This window comes from Sphaerodactylus townsendi, linkage group LG08, assembly GCF_021028975.2.
Source record: "Sphaerodactylus townsendi isolate TG3544 linkage group LG08, MPM_Stown_v2.3, whole genome shotgun sequence".
Taxonomy (NCBI): Eukaryota; Metazoa; Chordata; class Lepidosauria; order Squamata; family Sphaerodactylidae; genus Sphaerodactylus; species Sphaerodactylus townsendi.
This window is the reverse complement of record NC_059432.1, coordinates 74069617-74089791: the sequence shown is the minus strand read 5'-3', so window position 1 is coordinate 74089791 and position 20175 is coordinate 74069617. Positions and strand designations below refer to the sequence as shown.

Here is a 20175-nt window from a genome sequence, read left to right as displayed (position 1 = left end):
TGGTGGAGTGCTGCTGTGGCGGCGACCGCTCCCCCCTATTCAACAGAATGAGCTGAGTGTCATCAGCATATTGATGGCACGTCAGCCCAAAGCTCCACACCAACTGAGCAAGGGGTCGCATATAGATGTTAAATAATAGTGGGGACAGCAGCACTCCCTGAGGCACACCGCAATGAAGCGAGCACCTTCGGGAGGCTCGGTCCCCGCACTACACTTGCTCAGTCCGGTCCCAAGGAATCCAGAACCCAATCCATTCAAGGACCGTGTCCCCGCGACTCCCTGTGAAGCTGCCAAGGCTGTGGGCCAAAAGATTGTGGTCGCAGCCACATCAAACGCTATGTAAGATCTAGCAATACTCAGCAGCGCCAGATCTGCTCCTCGGCCCAGCTGCAAAGCCGGAGCATATCTGTGACAGCTGACCAGAACAGTTCCTGTCCCATGCCCAGCACGGAAGCTGGACTGGAAGGGGATCAAAAGCTGATGCGTCTCCTCCAGGGAAGCCCTGTAGCTCCTCCAACACCACTCTCTCCATTCCCTTCCCCAGAAACGAAAGATTCGAAACGGCTGTAATGGTGGCCAGATCTCCAGGATCCTAAACAATGGTCTTTTCAAGAGTGGGCGGACCACCTGCCTCCTTCAACCCAACCAGGGGAAAACTCCTTTGCTCAAGGGAGCTATTGATGATACTCAACAGGTGGGGTTTCAACTCCTGCCCTGGCATGCTTTAATAAGCCAGGAGGGGCATGGATCCAGAGGACAGGTAGTAGGTCTAACAGCAGCCAGAGGCCCTGCAATCGAAGGCAGGCTTCAGAGAGCAGGGAGAACTGGGCCAAACATGGACCAGAAGACGGCAAGGGAGCCTCCTAGTTCAACTCTACTGGTTAAGCTAAGCAGTGGTGAAGGTCTTTCCCGGCGGAGCTTGACATGACCTTTATCTGGCGAAAAAAGCCTCATAAATGCCTCACAGCTAATAGCCAATTGACAATTTGTAGAAGCCTCAGATAATGAGGTCAATGACCGAATAATACGAAATAATTGTGCCGGGCGAGAGCTAGCAGATGCGAGAGAGGAAGAGAAGAAAGTCCTCTCCACCTCCTTCGTCGCCATCTCATAGGCCTTCATAAACGTCCTATAAGATGTTCATGCAGCCTCATCACGAGATTTCCTCCACACTCGCTCTAGCCGTCTAAGTTCTCGTTTCATACGGCGTAGCTCCTCAGTATACCAGAGGGACAGCTGTGATCGGGAGCGCAGAGGGCGTCGGGGAGCAACTACCTCAATGGCATCAGAAAGGTGGGACTCAGGGTTGCAGAACTCAGGTTTATTTAATCAGACTCAGGGGTGCAGAACTCAGGTTTATTTAATCAGAGTATGAACTGGCACGGTTTGCTGAATCTAGTATTGACATACACAATAGCAACCTATATGCCCCAGCCAAGCTACCCCAAGCACCCCTTCCCCTTACCAGTCAGTTCCGAAAAGCATTCCCAGCAACTCAAAGCATTTTCAAGCTGTGGAGAGGCACTCTCCAAGGTCTGGGCCTGATAAGGGGCCAGGTGGTGATTGGGTAGCCTAAGAAGAGCCTTTATTGTATTTATAAACAAAGCATTGGCAAATGGATCTTTGGTGTCACAATTTCCCAGGATGGCAGTGGCAAAATACAAGGGCTTAAACTTGACATTTCCCAGTCTGGGAAATCGGTCTCCTGCTGCCTATGGAGCAGCTAACTGAGATACAGCTACCTTGCAGCATAGTGCTTTGTGTTTCAATAAGCGAATTAGTTTGAATTGATGCAAATTGATTGAAGAATTTTAGAGGGTGTCTGAGTAGCTGCTGTTGCTTTTAATTGTAGGTAGTGTAGCAAATCAGAAATGAAGACACATGCGTTTTAAGACCTTGCGTGTATCTCAATTCCTTGTATATCTGTCTTGTTTTGTTTACACAGGTTTCAAAGCATCCCTTTGAGGAATCAGAGAAGCCTGTCTTCTCTGAACAGGAGGGGAAAGGTCTGCTACTTTAGGGAAATTAGATGTTTATAAAAGCATGACATCCTCCTTTTTCTTTGATTACATTAGATATATTAAATGTGACCTGATTTTTTCAGGTTTCTCAAGCTGTGAGAATTCAAAGGATTTCATATGAAATGCCCTGTCTTCCCCTCTGCTTATTTGCGAGTGAAGCCCTTGCAAGGGTGATTATTTGTAATAATTGTAAAGGATGGTGGTAAATGTCAAACAACTCATTACTGAGAACCAGGACTTAAAGAATTATCATCTGGCATGAGCACCAGGAGATTATTATTGAGGTTATAACAGTGAGGCTATACTGAACATTTATCTACCAGTTCTTGTTGACAGAAGAAAATGACCATTGAGAATATGTAGTACCATAAAATATTTTTTGCTTAATATGAATCAATGCTATATGTTGAATATGAAGTTCATCTTCAATTCTGGTTTTTATTACTAGTGTAATTCTAAACAATTTGCTATGGTTACTTCCTCAGTTATCTTTGATTACATTTAAATTTGTACAGCTTGAAACTAGGCATATCAAGAATGTTTGATCAATATTTGAACTTATTGTGATCGAATTGTTTGTTTACATGCAAGTTGAGCCCCCACCAAAGATTATTTTGATGCTTTTCTTCTAAGTTTGAATGAAATGTCGTGTCAAGCAGCTTTGTGACTGTGTAGCCACCACTTCTACAAGCTTCCTGCAAGCTTCACATGCATCAGGCGATCAAGAGCAGCTTTATGTCACATTGCCGTAAAAAGGTTACCCAGATGTATGGGAGCAACAGAACTTTATTTGAAAAATAACTACCTCTTCCATGAGGCAGCGTGAGAATGTAATGTACAAAAAAAATTTCCTGATCATTTTCTATTAAAAATATTTGGTCATGATGGGCCAAGAAACAAGCCACACAGCCCTGTGATATCTATTTAGTTAGTGGAGCAAACCTTTAACAATGAAAATTTCACAGATTTAGGAAGGGGGGAACTCCAGTTCCGATGAGTTTAACTAACACTGCAATCCTGAATGGGGTGGACAAAAGACCCCTGGATGTGGGGTAATCCCTTCATTGCCATAGATGTCACTCAACACGGAATAAGTGGCATCCAGGCTGGTGCATGGGCACTTGTGCTGGCACCAGGGATGTACATGATCACATGACGCCTGAGCACCAGTGCCAGTCTTACACCAGCAAAAAGGCCCACATGGCCCATTCGGCTGCACAAGAGACTTCCAGCAATGTTAGAGGAACTTACCAGTTTTCTTTATTTTTGCACCTCTGCAATCCTCTTTGGAGGTGGCAGGGCTGGATTGTCTACCCCCCTTCAGGCATGGGCTGACCAACACCTTAGAATCTGTAAGTTATCATAAACTATTTGACTGTTCTTGGTTGTTGTTGTTGTTTTTGCTTTAAAAATGTAGCAAACAGCTGGCAAGTCTGGGAAGGAGGGAGCATCAGCCACAAGGGAAAATCCACAGGAAGTAGCGTGTAGAATTGCCATCTTCCAGATCAAGTCTCAAGTACAGGAATTACCTGTACAATTGATCTCCAGGCTACAGATCAGCTCCCCTGGCAGAAAGGGAAGCTTTGGAGGGCAAATTCTATGAAATGATATTCCTGCTAAGTGTTCCTACTCCAATAATATGAAATGACATTCCTGCCCCAAGCTCTGCCTTCCCCAGATTTCTCCCCCAAATCTATAGGAGTTTACCTGGCTGGAGTTGTCAACCCTGTGATATTTTTCCAAATACAATCAGCTTTTTTAGCATAATTGAACTCATTCAAAACTTTCAAGCCCTGGCAAATAATCTGTGAACATTCTAAGGTTCTGATTGCAACTAGCAGGTGATCAAGCATCCTCAATGGAAACTTCAATATAAATACATCTTCAGTTGTGGCAGGATGTATGGGAATGAACTGGTTTATTAGACAAAAGCAACTATTCATTGTCAAATGGAAAGCCCATTTAATGATTCCTTTTCAATGTCCCATTACAGTGACGTATCAGAACCAAAATAGTCTTTTAAAAAGGCATGAGTACCAGCTCAAAGGGTCATTGAGTGAAAGATCTTTCAGAATTCATTGCTGAACTGTTTGCTTCTGATTTGTGTATTTTTCTTCTTCACCTTACCAGGAAGATGGGTCTCATGGAGATAAAGTGTATTTCACAAAAGGTTTTTGGTGTATTGGGAGGAATGGGATGTGTTTCAGAGGACTTTATAATTAAAACCATAACAGCTTTGCAAAACAATGACAAAAATACCCTGTTTTGAGTTTTTGAGTATATTTTTAAATGCAGCTAACATCCAATCAAATTAGATCCTTACTAAGTAGCAGTCTGATGCTGTGCTTTGCTATGCATCGACAGAGCATAGAACCTGGTGCAAAGCCCTAGCATCGGTTCAGTGGAATAAATCTATCAACTTGATTGAACATTATGACTGTGACTCACCCCGAACTTATGGAGAAGCCCCTGGAAGAACAGCTTTAATTGTTTTTTTAATCCAGAACACTAGCTTTATTCATTTCAATTAATATGTGTCTCAAGTATGGGTTATTTGAGAGTGATGGGGCAGCACAGAACATTTCATTTTGAGAAGAGGAAGATGTTTGTAATTCCTGTGTTCCATGGATAGTATGGACTGCCACAAAGACAAATAAATAAGTTCTAGATAAAATCAAGCCTGAATGATCCCTTAGAAGTTATTGAACTGAGTTTGTTGTACTTTGGTCACATGAGAAAACAGGAGTAACTGGAAAAGACAATAATGTGAGAAGTTGGGGGCAGCAGGAAAACATGACACAGATGGAGTATTTAAAGGAAGCCCAGGTCCTCAGTTTGCAAGACCTAAACAAAGCTGTTAACGATAGGACATTTTGGAGGACACTGATTCATAGGGTTGCCAGTAGTTGGAAGTGTCTTGTTGGCACTTCACACAAACACACCTTTCCTCGTCTTTTCAGTATAAGCTATGTTACTGTTTATCTTGTGACATTAACTATTGGATAGAAAATGAAAGGAATCTGGAGGGTATGCTTAACTTTTTGGCTGTTTGTGATGGTAATTTCTTTTCAGTTGCATTATGCCTTGTATTAACTTGACCTGTTGCCAGCATGCATCTTTTAAGATGTGCTTTTTTACTTGCCTGTTTTTAATTCAATTTATCCTTCCAGTTGAATGTGACCAAGGCAGAGTTATTCTTTCACAGTTTTGATAGGAATGGAAAGTCCAGAAAGAGACATTCTCATCCTGATTACAAATCTCCTTCATTTCCTTTCACCCACTTTGTGATAAGTGTTTATCCACTTCAATTCTCAACAAAAATGTTTTCCCACCGAGAGAGCTCCCATAAGAATACTGCAGCCACATAACCATGTTTTACAAAATGTGTGTTACTATTGAAAGGCAGGCTGTAAATGTTTTATTAAAATAAATTAAATATCCTGCATGATAAATGGGTAAGAACCTCAATTTGCAAGGCAATACATTCATCAAAATATCTGTGCTTTTGTGCATTTCCGTTGTGATATTGTCTTTTAGCAGCATTTTTTATTTTAGAAATATTCAGCGGATTGTCATGTTGTCCAGGCAAAAGAAATACAGTCATTACTGTGATGTCATCACTGCTCTACCCTCTTTAAAATTGGTTGATACCTTGATCCAGTAGGCAGGTGCTATACAATGGCAGCATATGGGGACATATCTTACACTTGGTTGGACATGTCTATAGTTCATATAATGTGCATGTGATGTTATGCTTGTTATGCTTACCCTCTCCTTTCTTGTTACAGGTTGATAAAGTATGTGGACATCCTGAAGAAAGAGAAATGAAACCTTCACCAGATAATATAATACAAGCGAAAGAGATATCTGAAACACAGTCTCTTACAATGGCACATTCCTCTGTTCTAAACAATAAAAGGAGGTAACCAACATTGAGACATATTCCACTGTAATTCTGATTTAGAAGTTCTGTGCAGAGATACAAAGTGGCATGCAGTTTGCACATATGGAAGACAGTAGGATCACACACTCTGGTTTTGCTATAGGTGTTCTCTTTTACCCAGACATGAGCAGAAAGCCTTTCATCTTGTTAGAAGTAATCAGATGCAAATAATATGGAAGATCCTACACACATTCATTGTATGTGTGTAAAAGATCTCCTCAGACATGTTGTGAGGGGAGACAGCAGACCTGATCCTGATCCTCTTTACACATGTACACTACACAGTGTACACAGCATATGCTCATGCACTTTTGAATATTTGCATAGCTCTATGGTTTCCCATTGTTGTATCAACATTGTATTGTCTAATAATGGTCCTACCAGAGACCAAATTATGCTTCCTGATCTTCACTGAAGTGTATATATTTTAAAAGTCTGTTCAGAGTTGCATATCAAATGTTAAAAGATACTTCTGTGCTTATTAATTGAAACTCCTACAGTTTTGTTTAATTAAAGAGGAAGGTCTTTATCTACATTGTACCAATAGGAGGATGATCTGCATTATATTGTATGAACAACAATAACTTACTTGTAGAGTATTTCAGATACCAGGTATCTAAATGGGGTGATTTCGCTTGAACACAGGATCTGTAGTCCTGGTAGCTACTTATTGTAATGCCAAAACTGCATACCTGAATTTTGTCTCTGAAAAAGTTCACTTCGGATACTTTCTAGTCTGCTTACATATCTTGAAATTCTAGAAAAAAAATCAGTTTATCTATAAGAGAGCCCATAAGTGTCCATATGTCCATACATTCTCATAATGGAGCAAGCTAATCTATAACAGAGCTTGGAACCTCTGGAGTTTTCTGCAGACAAAAGGATTTCTAGCCACGGAATGTGACTTTCTTACCTCTCTCTTCTGTTGCAGCTCAAAATGCTGTATTTGGGACCAGGGACTGCCATACTCAGCATCATACGGGAATTTGGGGCTCCAATAGGAACAGGGAGGCAAGCAAATCATGCTGCATGATCAGAGATCCTTTAATCTACCTCTAATTTCTCCAGAATATGTGAAACAAACAAAAAAAATGTCCATAAGTTGTTACTGTTTACTGACAACAGTATAGCACAGTCTATTTTTTCTATTCATTCAGACCCATCCAAAATGGTATCCATGTTGGCTGGAAACGTAGACTCTAATCTATTTATAGGGTTGCCAACATCCAGGTGGGCCTGAAGATGTCCCAGAATTGCAACTGATCTCCAGACTGCAAAAAACCAGTTCCCCTGGGGAAAATGGCTACACTGGAGTGTTGGCTTTATAGCATTATACTCTGTAGAGGTTCCTCTACTCTCCAGATCCCACCCTCCCCAGGTTCTATCCCCAAATCTCCAAATTTTCCCAACCTGCAGTTCGCAGCCCAAAAACCATAGCCTACCTAATGCAGTATATTTGCATCCATTTACTTAAGTACTATTAAATATATTAACAATGTATTCTTTAATGCAAAGCCCTGTGATAAGTACAAAGGACTAGTCATAAATCATTTGCAGAATTAGGGCCTAAATCATAAAGTGGTTGTATGACTCTGGCCCTTTCTGCACAGCACAAATAGAACATCTTGAGGACATTAAAAGAAGTGTTTTAAAGAAGAACTCCACACAGCTTTTCCCCCAGTATGTCTTCAGGACATTTTATTTCTGCTCATCTCGGGTTTTTATGAAAACCCTAAGCTAGCAATCTTTTTTTCCCCATGATGGGTTGAAAATGTTTCCTGCTTGCTGTGCAGACAGCAGGAAACATCTTATTTTTTCTGCTCAATTTCTAACAGCTCTTACTTACATTTTTGCTGCAGTTCGTGCTTGCCATCTTCTTCCACTTGTGATTGTCCCTGCCGTCCACCTCTGGTGTTTTCCATGGAGGTTTCCTCTGCTTGCAGCTCATCCACCCACAATTTCACTGAATGAGTACATGAATAAAGTTAGTTTGGACTGGTGATCCCGCGTACATGTCATTTTCCCTTTTTTTGTTTTGTTTTGAGGGAAGTGTCTTCAAACTACAGCAGCTTGAAATAATTTCATAATGCTGATTCTTATATCATCATATCTTTGAAGACACCTCCCTCAGAACAAGAAAAAATGGAAAATGACATCTGTGTGGGATCCCCAGTCCAAACTAACTGTATTCATGTACTTTATACAGTGAAATCATGAGCGGATGAGCTGTAAGCAGAGGAAACCTTTGAAGGTTTCGAAACCTTCACCAAATGGCTGGTGGCACAAATCACAAGTGGGAGAAAGGATGGGTGCAAGCTGTGGCAAAAACGAAAGCAAGAGCTGGGGGGTAGGGGAGGAAAAAGAACCACTTTCTCTGTCAACACTTCTGTTGTTTGCAGTATATAGACGACCCCCCACCCCGCCAAAACCCATTTCTTTTAAAAATGTCTGCAAGACATTTTATTTGTGTTGTGTGTAAAGGGTCTCTGTCTCTCTGTAGTTCAGGTTAAAGCTGAAGTGGTCAAGAGCAATTTCAAGTGAATGAATGAGGATTATAATGCAGTGGCATAAGAGATTAGGAAAGCCTTCCTTTTCTGTCATCTTCTAAGGTTTGTTATAATTAATTCTAGATTGGAAGGTTTCTTTTTGGTTCCAATTCCTCCTTCCTTGCCGATGATACCTATTCAAAATTACCACTTTTCTGTTTTTATCACCATCTAAATTATTTTCCCGCTTCTCATATCTTTTTAACTCTGCAAAACTTATCTCTATGACTATGCTGGCATGGCTAAAACTTGCATAAGAACTGCATGATGTTTTGGTTACTCTTAATGGTGCATGTTAGAACTCCTCAGCAGACGGTAGTTTTACTTGCTTTGCCAAGCACAATCTGGAGATGGTCAGACACTGAAAATGGTGCTTTTTTAAAGTTAGATTCACAAAAACAGGAGTTGCCACTGAAAGCTTGTGTGGTAAAGTTGTGAGAATGTTGGATTGGATCTGGGACCTCCAGGTTCAAATCACCACTCTACTTTGAAACTTACTGGGTGACCTTGGCCCAGTCACTCTCTCTCAGTCTAACCTTCTTTACCATGTTGTTGTGAGGGTAAAAAAGACAAGGAGAGAACAATGTACTTCACCCTTGATCCCTTGGAGGGAAGGGTGAGATAAACAATGTATGCATAGACCTCAATCGATAAAGTCAGATGTTATTGTTGGTTCAGAAATTAAAAGTATTCCTCCATTTGGCAACACAAGAGGCTTGTCTATAAGATTTGAGGGTCACTTTAATATACCATACTGCACCTAAAAACAGACTGGAAGTACATTCTGTTTAAAAGTTAGTATTTAGATTTTAATAGAGGGAGAAGTAATATGATGTCAGGATTTCACTGATTTTTAAAAATTTCCCATGGCTCTTTTTCACCCACTTAAACAGTATATGGAGATCCTCTGGACCATTTCAAGCATCATATGTTTTTTCTATACAGACTCCTGGGATTCATTTTCATTGAAATAAACCCATGAGTGGAAAGTTTTTGGAAAGCTCTTCCCGTTCAGATGATGTCCTCTTGTTTGTAGTAATGAAACTAAAATATTGGATATTTATTTACTTATTTAATCCAGTGGTTTCCCAACTTTTTTGGGCTGGTGCCCTCTTGGTTCCATAAACTCATTTGCAGTGCCCCCTGCCCTACCCTATAAAAACATTCAAAATAGTGGTTTGCATGACTTATTAAGGAAGATAACAACAATTAAATTAAAAAACAGTAACAATTAATTGCACATCTATTCAAAATCCAATTAAAACTTTTCAGTTTAATTTATTCAATAAAATTGATGATCTTGACCCAGTGATACCAGCTTTTCAAAGTCAGAAAAAATTCTAATCGTTGCCACTAGATTTGCCAGCACAGTTCCTATTGTAAATAAGTGAACAACTCAATTGAAGGGGGGGCACCTCCAGAACCCCCTGCTGCCCCTTTGCCACTTAGTGCCCCCCTAGGTAATCCCTCCGCAGAAGCAGTACCATCCACTTTGGGAACCACTGATTTAATCCTATCTTTTCCATATACTTAAAGGTGGCAATGCATTTTTTTAACGTTTTCTTGGGATAAAAGGGCCTGTGTCTTGTCTCCCTGAACATGCATAATTTTCCATCTATCTCCTATGTGCCTGTTAAGTTCTCATCCACAAAATATTAGTCCTGCTGCATTCTCAGAACTCTTCTTCCATTATGTTGCATTTGGATACAGTTTCATAAATTAGTTTCATAAATTTTCTTTTCATAATTCGTTTCATAAATTTAATTCTAAGTTTAAGCCTTCATTTTGTAATCATGCATTTAAAATTGTGAAAAGTCAGCTAACGCTGCAAATCTCAGCCTAATTACCAGATAGTTGTGTGGAACTCAGTAGGAGTTCTGGATTGCATGGTGAATTTTTGGATTGCATGGTAGATTTTAAAAATCTATTTTAGAGAAAAGCTCAAATCTGCAAGCAGGGGGCACAATCCAGCAAGAATTAAGCTTTGTTGAGCTGTATCTCTTATTATTTTTTTAACCATTGATCAGAGCATATTTAAATTGCATTTATTCTTTTCTGGTATAATCCTGTGCATGTCCTTGATTATCTTTTCTTTCAAATAATTTATTACCTTTTTTGTTTCTCATTTCTTCATTTACCTTAATCCCTGCTTTCCCTTCTTCCCCAATTTCCTGACTGATGATTATTCTCCCTGGCCCATTCCAGTTCTCTGCCTCTGAAAGCTTCAAAGAATGACAAATCCAGAAGTTTGAAAAAAATGTCCCGGTAAGCTTGAAAAAGAAGCTGACGTGCTTTGTTTGTGCATTTTAAATGAGCTCCCCAATGTTAAAGGCTCTTAGTTTGTTTCTAGACATACAGGGGGCTGGAACTAGCAGTTCCCTTCTACTGAGTGAGAAACATTCCACTGAATGAAGGTGCTTTCCTTTAGAGAACACCAGTGGAAGATTACTCACTTACTGAAAGGGAATCTTTGGATCTCCCTCAGTGTTTTGTTTGGTTTGATACCATGGAATGCCTTTTAAATAATATTTAAAGTCATATGGAATATTCTAAAAAGGTCTCTGTTCTTAACTGGAAATGTGGTTAGAGGTTTTACTGAAATATTATTTTGACATTAGGTAGCTATCATTAACCCAGTAAGAAAAGGCTGCCCTTAACCTTTTGGAAGGAAATGCAAGTAACAGGAACAACAGCCTTCAAATGAATGAATGAGCTGCAGGCATAGCACAGTTCTCAGACTGTCCAATTTAATAGTATAGTTGTTATGCAGTTAGATTTTGTGTGAGGTAAGAATTATATTAATAGGAAAATCCATACTATCCTAGCCTATTTGCCACAGACGCTCTTCTCACCCAGTCTTCTCCCTTTTCCTGGAGCAAAAACCATAATTGTATTTTAAAAACCACAAGCATGATTCTGAGTTCAGTAGTACTTGTACACAGCTGTGGACTCACAAGGGGGAGGAATGATAGTGGCGCAAGAGTCCTTTTGTGTGTACAAGATCCAACTTGAGAGGGAAACAGCTGTTCTCTGTCTTTCTTGTTTCGACTCACGTACCATTCATGTTGTTGATTTGACAGTAAGGACTGCATATTTAAGATGCTGGAAATATTCCACTGTTTTCCTCCTAGATATTAGACTATATACGAAAGGGAAATACTGGTCATTCCAACTGATTGTTGTTACTCAATATTTTGTTGGTCACATAGTTCATGTTATGTATGTAAACTAATAAAATATCAGCAGATGGTTAACTGGAAGGATTGCAACTTGCTTGGTCTTTCCTTGGCTATGCACAACACACAAAACAGAATAGGTTAAATTAGATTATAAATTCTCTCTTGGAATACTAAAGTAGAGGTGGTGGTGAATGACCAGCTGACCTCCATGTGGGCACATTTGGATTGCCTTGGTGCAATTATGGATGAACTGTGAAATTAACTCTCCCTGCTGATTGTGATATGAATCAAATTATTTTACATTATAGCCAAAAAGGGGCAACTCAATTCTAGACACATTTATATAGAGAAACAGATCACAGTAGTCTCAGTAATTAGTGATATAAATATGAATAATGCTTTATCTTTCTGTGTCACATTTTGAAATGCACACATTTCACAGTTGGGGGGCATTTTTCACTTTACATGCAAATATGAGTATTTAAACCATAAACTGCTGGTTCTTGTAGTGAAAAGCTGCTTTGGAGGAAGGTAATTTTCAGTGGTGAAGCAGGAGCAGGAGCAGGGAAGGTGATAAACCATTTCCATCAGTGGGTTTTCGATTACAACTCTGCTCAGTCTCTTGAGGTTCTAGATATGTGCTTGAGGGTGAGGACATACCTGTAGGAGTTAGTAGGAGGAAGCAACTTGGAGAGTTGTGGAAGGGAATAGGTTACTTATGCCTTTTCCCATCCATTTTTTCACTCAAAGTCTATATTTCTAAAGTATAAGAAACAGCTATTGGTGTTTAATTACATGTACTGATGAGTAACGTGCAGCTCGACCCTCTGAGTACTGCTGCTACTATTGATTGAGCTAACCCATGAAGTCAAGAGCAGATATATTATCAACAGAGTTACTGCATCATTAAGACCTAGAAAGCGATTTAGAGTGTCAATTAGCATTCTTGCTAATGTTGCCTTTCTAATTTCTAGGGAGTTCATCAACTACATGAAACGATCCAGAACTCTTTATGCTTCTTTAACGGAGCGACTCTGTGATGGGGATCTAGTGATGAAAGACAGCTCAACTTGCTGGAACGGAGAGGATGTTGTAGAAAGGTAATTGTGAGTCTGCAGTTCGTTTGAAGTATAGGTTGCACATTGATACATAGATTTTTTTGTGCAGATTTTTTTTAAAAAAACCTCCATTACAGAATAGGTATTGTTCAAAATAATTCTTCTTTTCATTTTGGTTGTATTTTATATTTGACAATGGATCTCTGGGCTGAGCGTAGAACTGCTCATGAGACCTAGGCTGCTGAACAAGAGACATCCTTTACCTACCTGTCTGTCTGTCTGTCTGTCTGTCTGTCTGTGTCTCTCTCTCTCTCTCTCTGCATGTGTGTGTGTGTGGTTGGAGAGATTTTTTTCTTTACACAGGTGTGGCCCCAACATGGAAATAGGTATCACTAATTTTAATATGCATTATTTCCAAATTGTTTATTTTATTGGATTTGTAGCCTGCCCCTTCCTGACCATAGTCAGGCTCAGGGTTGCTCGCTTCACAATTTAAACAATCCAACTTTTAAAAAATCAACGCAATAATGAAAATTTTATTATTAAAATTCTAACTTTGAATCCAGGTGGTGCTTTTAATAAAATGTAACACCCTGATGGGCCCAACTGGGAAAGGAGCAGAAGGGGCAGGAGAAGCAAGCCAAAAAAACCCCCAAACAGCTAAAAATGCAACAAAAAACAGAAGTCGAAGTAGGCATGCCAGCTAAGATGTATCTGTTCCTGCCTCAAACATAGGCCCTAAGGAACTGAATCAAGTCCCACAGGACTTGGGTGTCACTCGGCAGAGAGTTCATCCAGGCTGGACCCAAGCAGAAAAGGCTCTGATTATCCTGAGCAGATTTGTCTGTTGTTGAAACTGTTGGGGGTTGGTTTTTAATGGTTTTAAAATGTGTTTTTATAATGTATGTTTTAAATTGTGAGCTGCTTTAGTGATCCATGGTGAGGGGAGAAAGGCAGGATGTAAATTTTGTAAACAAATACATTCAAGTTTGAGATGGCAGGAATTAGAAGCCTCTGTAACTGATTCCCACTTTCTTAGCCACAGTTGAGAGAGGCTACACTATGTACCGTCACACAAAGGGCAAAATAACATAGACAAATGCTGAGCCTTAGTAGTTTGTCCTGAACCATTACTTGACTTGGTATCCATTCAAATCTGTACTGAGGTGACAAAGCCAGATGCACAAATTTAACAAACACAGTATGACCTTTGCAACAATGCAAAGATCATCTTTGCGCCTGATGGCATCACAGCATGGAAAGCTTTTGAGTGTTTACATTTGGCACACTATGTGTGTGCTTTCTTGCTGTGCATTCTGTTTACAGATCTTTCAGGAATTCATTGCTGAACTGTTTGCTTCTGATTTGTTTATTGTTCTTCTTCACCTTACCAGGAAGATGGATCTCATGGAGATAAAGTGTATTTCACAAAAGGTTCTTGGTGTATTGGGAGGAATGGGATATGTTTTAGAGAGCTTTATAATTAAAACCATAACAGCTTTGCAAAACAATGACAAAAATACCCTGTTTTGAATTTTTGAGTATATTTTTAAATGCAGCTAACATCCAATCAAATTAATAAACTGATTAAACTCTAACATGGAAATTATTTATGAGAAGACTTGGGATGTTAATATATGTGGTCCAAAACCCCCAGGCTCTCAGTTTTTTGTTGATGTCATGCATTTGTCATGGCAAAGCAGTGGTATCACGTCCTCTGATGTGACAGTTCCCATTTGTGGTTTGCAGTCCACCCTAAACCGGGGTACTCAGAATTCTATTCAAGTCAGTGTAATTAGTCGCATGAAAGTGTTCTTAAGATAGCACTGTTGGTACTGAAGATTTTTGGTTGCCGAATTAGTGGAGGCATGTTTTATATGCATCAAGTCCCAGGCTCAATGCACATCATGTCTAGAGACACTGTGGACAGATTTCTGTTTGAGAGAATGTGGAGTGCTACTGCCAAAAGCACTGACTAATCACTCGGACCTCTCTCCATCTCCACATGTTCAGTAAGCACATGGATGGGCCATCTCTATGGGGCTGGAGTCTGCTAAACAGAGGCCCTTTCTGCATAACCAAAATAAGATGTCCTGGGGATGTCTTTAAAAACCCTGGCTCCTCATTTTTTTGTCCAGACAGGACAAAAAAATAAAGAATCTTAGGAGAGAGCAGCTTATTTCTCCCTCCCATCAAAAAACCCTCTCTCTCATTTTCTCCTGCCGGCCATTTTCTGATATATGAAACCTCCATTGCACCGGCCATTTACTAAAGTTGCCGGGGATGTTTCCTCTGCACACATCATGCCTATGCTTCATTTTAGCTCAAAAAGTACATGATTCAACTCACCTCATCCTGCCAGTTCCAGCAATATATAGTTTCCCTATTTTTGATGAGCTGTCTTCGAAGATACAAACACACAATATGAGAATTGATTCTTATATCGTGTGTTCATGTCTTTGATGACAGCTCATTGAAAATTTAAAAATAGGAAAACTATGTATTGCCAGAATTGACAGGAAGAGCTGATCTGAACTATGTACTTTTTTTTAATCTAAAAAGAAGCACAAGCATGATGAATGCAGAGGAAACATTCCGGGCACTTTTAGCTAATGGCGAGCGCAATGAAGGTTTCAAGCAGCGGAAAAATGGCCAGCAGGAGAAAACAAAAGTGAGAGCTTTTTCAATTGGGCTGGAGAATTAAGTCATCTCCTGACCTCTGCACAGCAAGCAAGAGACTACTTTAAGCTGACTTGGCAAAAAAGAATTGCTAATTTAGCGTTTTCACAAAAACCCAGTTTAAGCAGAAATAAAACATCTTGAAGGCATCTTGGGGGAAAAGCTCCCCCCCCATTTCTCCCTGGTTTATGTGATCTTGTTTCTGCGTCCTGTGATTTGTGTTCTGTGTTCACTGAGAGGGTTTTTTTCCAGCAGCAGCAGTTTGCCTATTACACATCCTTTCCCTGGATGCTTGTTTGGTGCTTGGCAGCCCAATCCTGGGGGTGGGAGGGACAGCTAGTGGAGGAGGCAAGGGGCCACACTGACATTTTGTCCCCTCTGCTGGCAGAGAGGACATCCCCACTGGCAGAGAGGACAAAGGCGCCAACAGCCAGGTGTTGCTTCTTTCCATGGTGGCAAAACCAGGAATAGCTGCCACCATGGAGGGATGCTGGCATCCAATCAGATGCCTGGGCAAGGGGGGGGGGCAGACTGGGGAGTTCCCAGGGGTACAGTTGAAATTAGTCAGCTTTCATCTGGGCTTTCGGGTCAGGACTACGATGTCTAGGGCCTCAAACTTATGCCACCCAAAAATGGTGGCATAACTCTATTTAACCTTTTGAAGGACTTTCAGGTAGCTGGGGGAGAGGAGGTTGTTTTAGCTACTTCTCTGGACCACTTGCAATTCCTCTGGAGGGTGTGGGTTAGGGCAGCAGCGGCACCATACCCAGTCTCCAAGGGCATTTGGATTAGTCTTTAAATCTCCCTGCTTTAGGTACCAGACCAAAACATTTCTGATCCAAGACTGTTAATTAAGAGGTTGATCTTTCAACATCATGTTTATATCATCCTTTGAACCTCAAAACCATTATTTTAAGTTGCTCAATTATTTCTGCTTTTATGCTCCGGCTGAGTTTTTAATGCTGGCATTTAATCAATAACTGTAATGTTTTCATTATGTAAGCCTCCTCTGGCACACAAATTTTTAAACAAATAAGCAAACAATATTTTGCGCAGAATGTCATACATGTGGAATTTGCTACAGCTTTCAGGTCACATATCCATCTCCTCACTTCTGTGTTTCTAAGGCACATGTATAGCAAAATACTACCAAAAAAATTACATAGGCAGTACTTAGCAAGAGTTCTTTTATTTAGTGTTTTTCCAATGTGCAGAATCAGAAGTGCAGATCAGTAATGATCTTAAAAAGAAATCTCTGGATACACTCATTCATAGACCATTTTAGCCCTGAATTCATATCCACAAATATCAGAAAATATGGGAAGATGCAAAGGAATTGAAAGAATGGAAAGCAGCTGCAAACTGTGCCTGATCCAGTTTTAGACTTAATTTTAGAAATCCTCCTAGTTAAGTCAGAACAAAAAAGAAGAATGACAGAGGAAAGAGAAACTCCAGAACAGCAGAAAAGCAGAGCAAGGAAATAGATCATGTCTATTGATACAGGATTACCTGTAACAATGGCAATCATTTCAAAGTATACCTATGGCTGCATTCCTCATCATTGCAAGAGCCAGGCCAACATAATGTACTTTAGATGTTTCAAGTATTACAGGTTGGGTGATTGATTTTATAACCCAGAGATTATCTGTCATTACCAACTTTGCTTTCATAAAGCACAACAGCAATTCTTTTTCCATTCTCTTTTATCAGTGATATAGGCAGAGGAAGGAGGAAATAGGCATGGAAGAATAGAAAGCAAAGTATAGGATAGGGAAAGTAAAATGTGCAACTTCTTGGGATATGAAACACTGAATTACTTAGACATTGACCTAGTTTGTGCATTATAGGTGCAAGCCTCAATCTAAAGCCTGCATGCACTGTGTTATGCACAGAGCAAGGAATTGTACATACAAGTGTCCCTTTTCACTTCAACAGTAAAAGGAGTTCTGTATGTGCAAAGGAATTAGTATTTCACAGAGAGGTTCTCCTTCACTAAAATGGATAACAAAGACCTTCCAGGAAGGAAATTTCTGTGTGTCTATCAGAACCCCAGCAGGTACAAAATCACAACAGTAGAGCACAAACACACAGCAAACACACCAAGTGAAAGTGTACAAACTTGAAGGAAAAATTGTTCTAAGATAGCATGCACATGTAGGACACCAGCATTATTAATAGCTGTCCTGCTCATATTTGGGGGGGGGGGCTTTCTACATTTTTGGGGGGGGGAACGGGACTTTCTATGTTGAGGGGAGGGCTGCTGGGCAGTAAACAGAATAAACACTGGAGAACATCAGCAGTCAGAACTTGGGCAGTGATCAGTCTTTTTCCTTCTTATGTGGGGTGCATTGTCATGTATTCCCAGTTGAAGGTTTTGAGACATTATTTGAATGTTTGCTCTGCTCATGTCAACCTTTGATGTTGCCCATCTCCCTGCTGAATTTAGTTTTTTTATAATCTACATGGGGTGCTAAACAAAAATATTTTAAAATTAGTTCTCTGGAAAATATCCATTTGATACCAACTGAAATAAATAACTTACTTGTATCAGAAATAAAGTCATCCATATTAATCTGTTTAAATTATTTCAAGACTCTGCTCTGACGTGTCTCAGCCATTGAAACTTGGCAAGTATCTCAGTTCTAATCTAATCTCCTTATTCTGTGTGTTTTCATAAAGTTGTCTGCAAGGTGAACAATATTTATTTGCGGCATCTACTAATTGACACTCAGGCTCTTTAGGAACAGCAGAAGTAGCATTTATAAATAATGCGCCACATAAGCATGGTATGAAATAGTATGGCACACTATTAATAAATAGTAGAACATGTCAGTCATTAAACTGAGCAGAATGAAGTTTTGCAGAAAAAATTAGTGCATTCCTTTGTACCTGGAATGTTGTACTGTACTAGGATTGACATAAGCTACTGTGAAGGATGTAGTGGTAAAATTATTTTATCTGCTATCCTAGTATTATGGTGAAAAACAAGTAATGAAAAAAGTGATTTATGTTTCAGCCTTTCAACTCTAAATGTGTTTTAACACTTTTGAGTCAACTGTAAGATGTAGATATTTTACTGAAGCTATTTCATATCTTTATAGTAGCTAAGAGGAAATCTCTGGTTTCAAAGTGATCACTGCCAGGAACTTAGAAACTGATCATCAGGAACAGCATGGGGGAAAAAGTCACTGACTTGGATCCCACCAACAATTCCTCATCACTCATTTCCTACTGTATCCCAAAATGGTACTCCTTAGATATGATAAACCACCCAGGAATAGCTTGGGAAGTAATAGGAGGCTGTAGTAGCAAATCTACAGAAATGGAGCCTGGCGCAAGAACTGCTTTTGTGTCATCCCCCCCCCCCTTACTTGCCCCACAAGCATCTGGCACCAATCTTTTTAATAACTGCACAAGAAGTCAGTATCCGGCTAATAAATGGATAAAAAAGTCAGTGTCCTTTTACTTAGAACTTGCTTTTCTGAAAGCTGTCAAAAATTATTACATCTCTCATACTTAAAATCCCTGAGTACAATTCATTCACTAAAAGTTATACTCTAACCAAAAGTGACAAACCCCCACAACAGTGGATTCTCAAGTAATATTTGCCAAAAAAAAAACCCCAAGAGGCACATGGGTTGATACCAGGAAAGCTGCTTCTTCAGATATGAAGGTCTGAGATCATGAAGGATTTCAAGGTCTCAGACCGTGAAGGATCCCTGCCCAGCCACTGTGCACCCTGTCCCCTGTCTGGACACTGTGCCTGTCCCTCTGCCCTCACTTCCGGGTGCCAGGAGAGAGGCAGCCATGGGCAGCAGAATCCCGAGCACAGGGTGGTGGTTGCAGCAGAGGCAGAGACTGGTGGGAGTGAGGAGCTCAGGAGACCTTCTGTGGGTGGCCCAGCTGTGAGAGGGGGGTGGAACTCAGGAGACTTTCTGTGGCCCGGCTGCAGCTGTCCAGCCCCTTCTTGCCCTTCCTGACCTATGGGTGTGTGTGTGGGTGTGTGTGTTGGGGGGGGGAAATATGGCCAAATGTGGCCCCTACGTGACCAAGATGAGTGGCACCTGGGTCGCGAGAAGAGGAATCAGCAAATATTGCCCCTGCTGTGAAGGTAGAAATTTTAGGTAATATCCAACCCAGTATCTATAATGAGAAAGACAATAGGCCAAAATGAGCTGCTACAGTTGCTGTTATGCTGGTGGAACAACACAGTTAGATGTATCCCAGTAATTAATAAGATAATGAAGCATTTTAAAACTCTAAAGTGCAGAATACATTTGTTATAAATGATTCTAAATCTGATCATGTTGTGAATGTAACTTCTTCCCAGAAATCAAATGAGTTATGTGAAAATTCTCTCAAAATTCATTTTTGGTGTGCCGAATCCATACTTGAGTTTCTAATATTACATATCAAGTTTAAATTGCTGTGTTTGCTTTGGACAAACTGTGCAAGGACAGGGGCAAATGCTGTTGTTTTGAGGCAGTTCAAGTGGCTGAAGGTTTTAGAGTCTCTAAGAGAGTAGACACATCATTATCTGTAGTATGAACAGTCATCCCATTATTGTCTGAACTGTTGCATATTTTTGTGTTGCATTAAAGGCCTGAAAACCCTGGATCCTCTGCTTTTGTGTCTGCTGAGAAAAACAGTCTTTACTAACACAGTCTGCAATATTTTACTCAAAACATGGGCTTTCAGACTGCCAGAAACAGAAACTTTGCTCTTTATTACATTTTATTCCACTGTGCA

The 20175-nt window shown here is 40.2% G+C and overlaps 1 protein-coding gene across 2 annotated transcripts in view; it reads left to right on the top strand.

The window, feature by feature from the left end:
- LOC125437584 (glypican-5-like) overlaps positions 1–20175 on the top strand; it is a 495530-nt gene that overhangs the window by 189624 nt on the left and 285731 nt on the right. The window contains exons 4-6 of one of the 2 annotated variants that reach the window (XM_048505297.1): positions 5810–5943; positions 10716–10775; positions 12664–12789. In XM_048505297.1, coding sequence (XP_048361254.1) covers positions 5810–5943; positions 10716–10775; positions 12664–12789 — 320 coding nt within the window. The remainder of the gene's footprint in view (positions 1–5809; positions 5944–10715; positions 10776–12663; positions 12790–20175) is intronic. The other variant, XM_048505298.1, reaches the window with a different exon arrangement.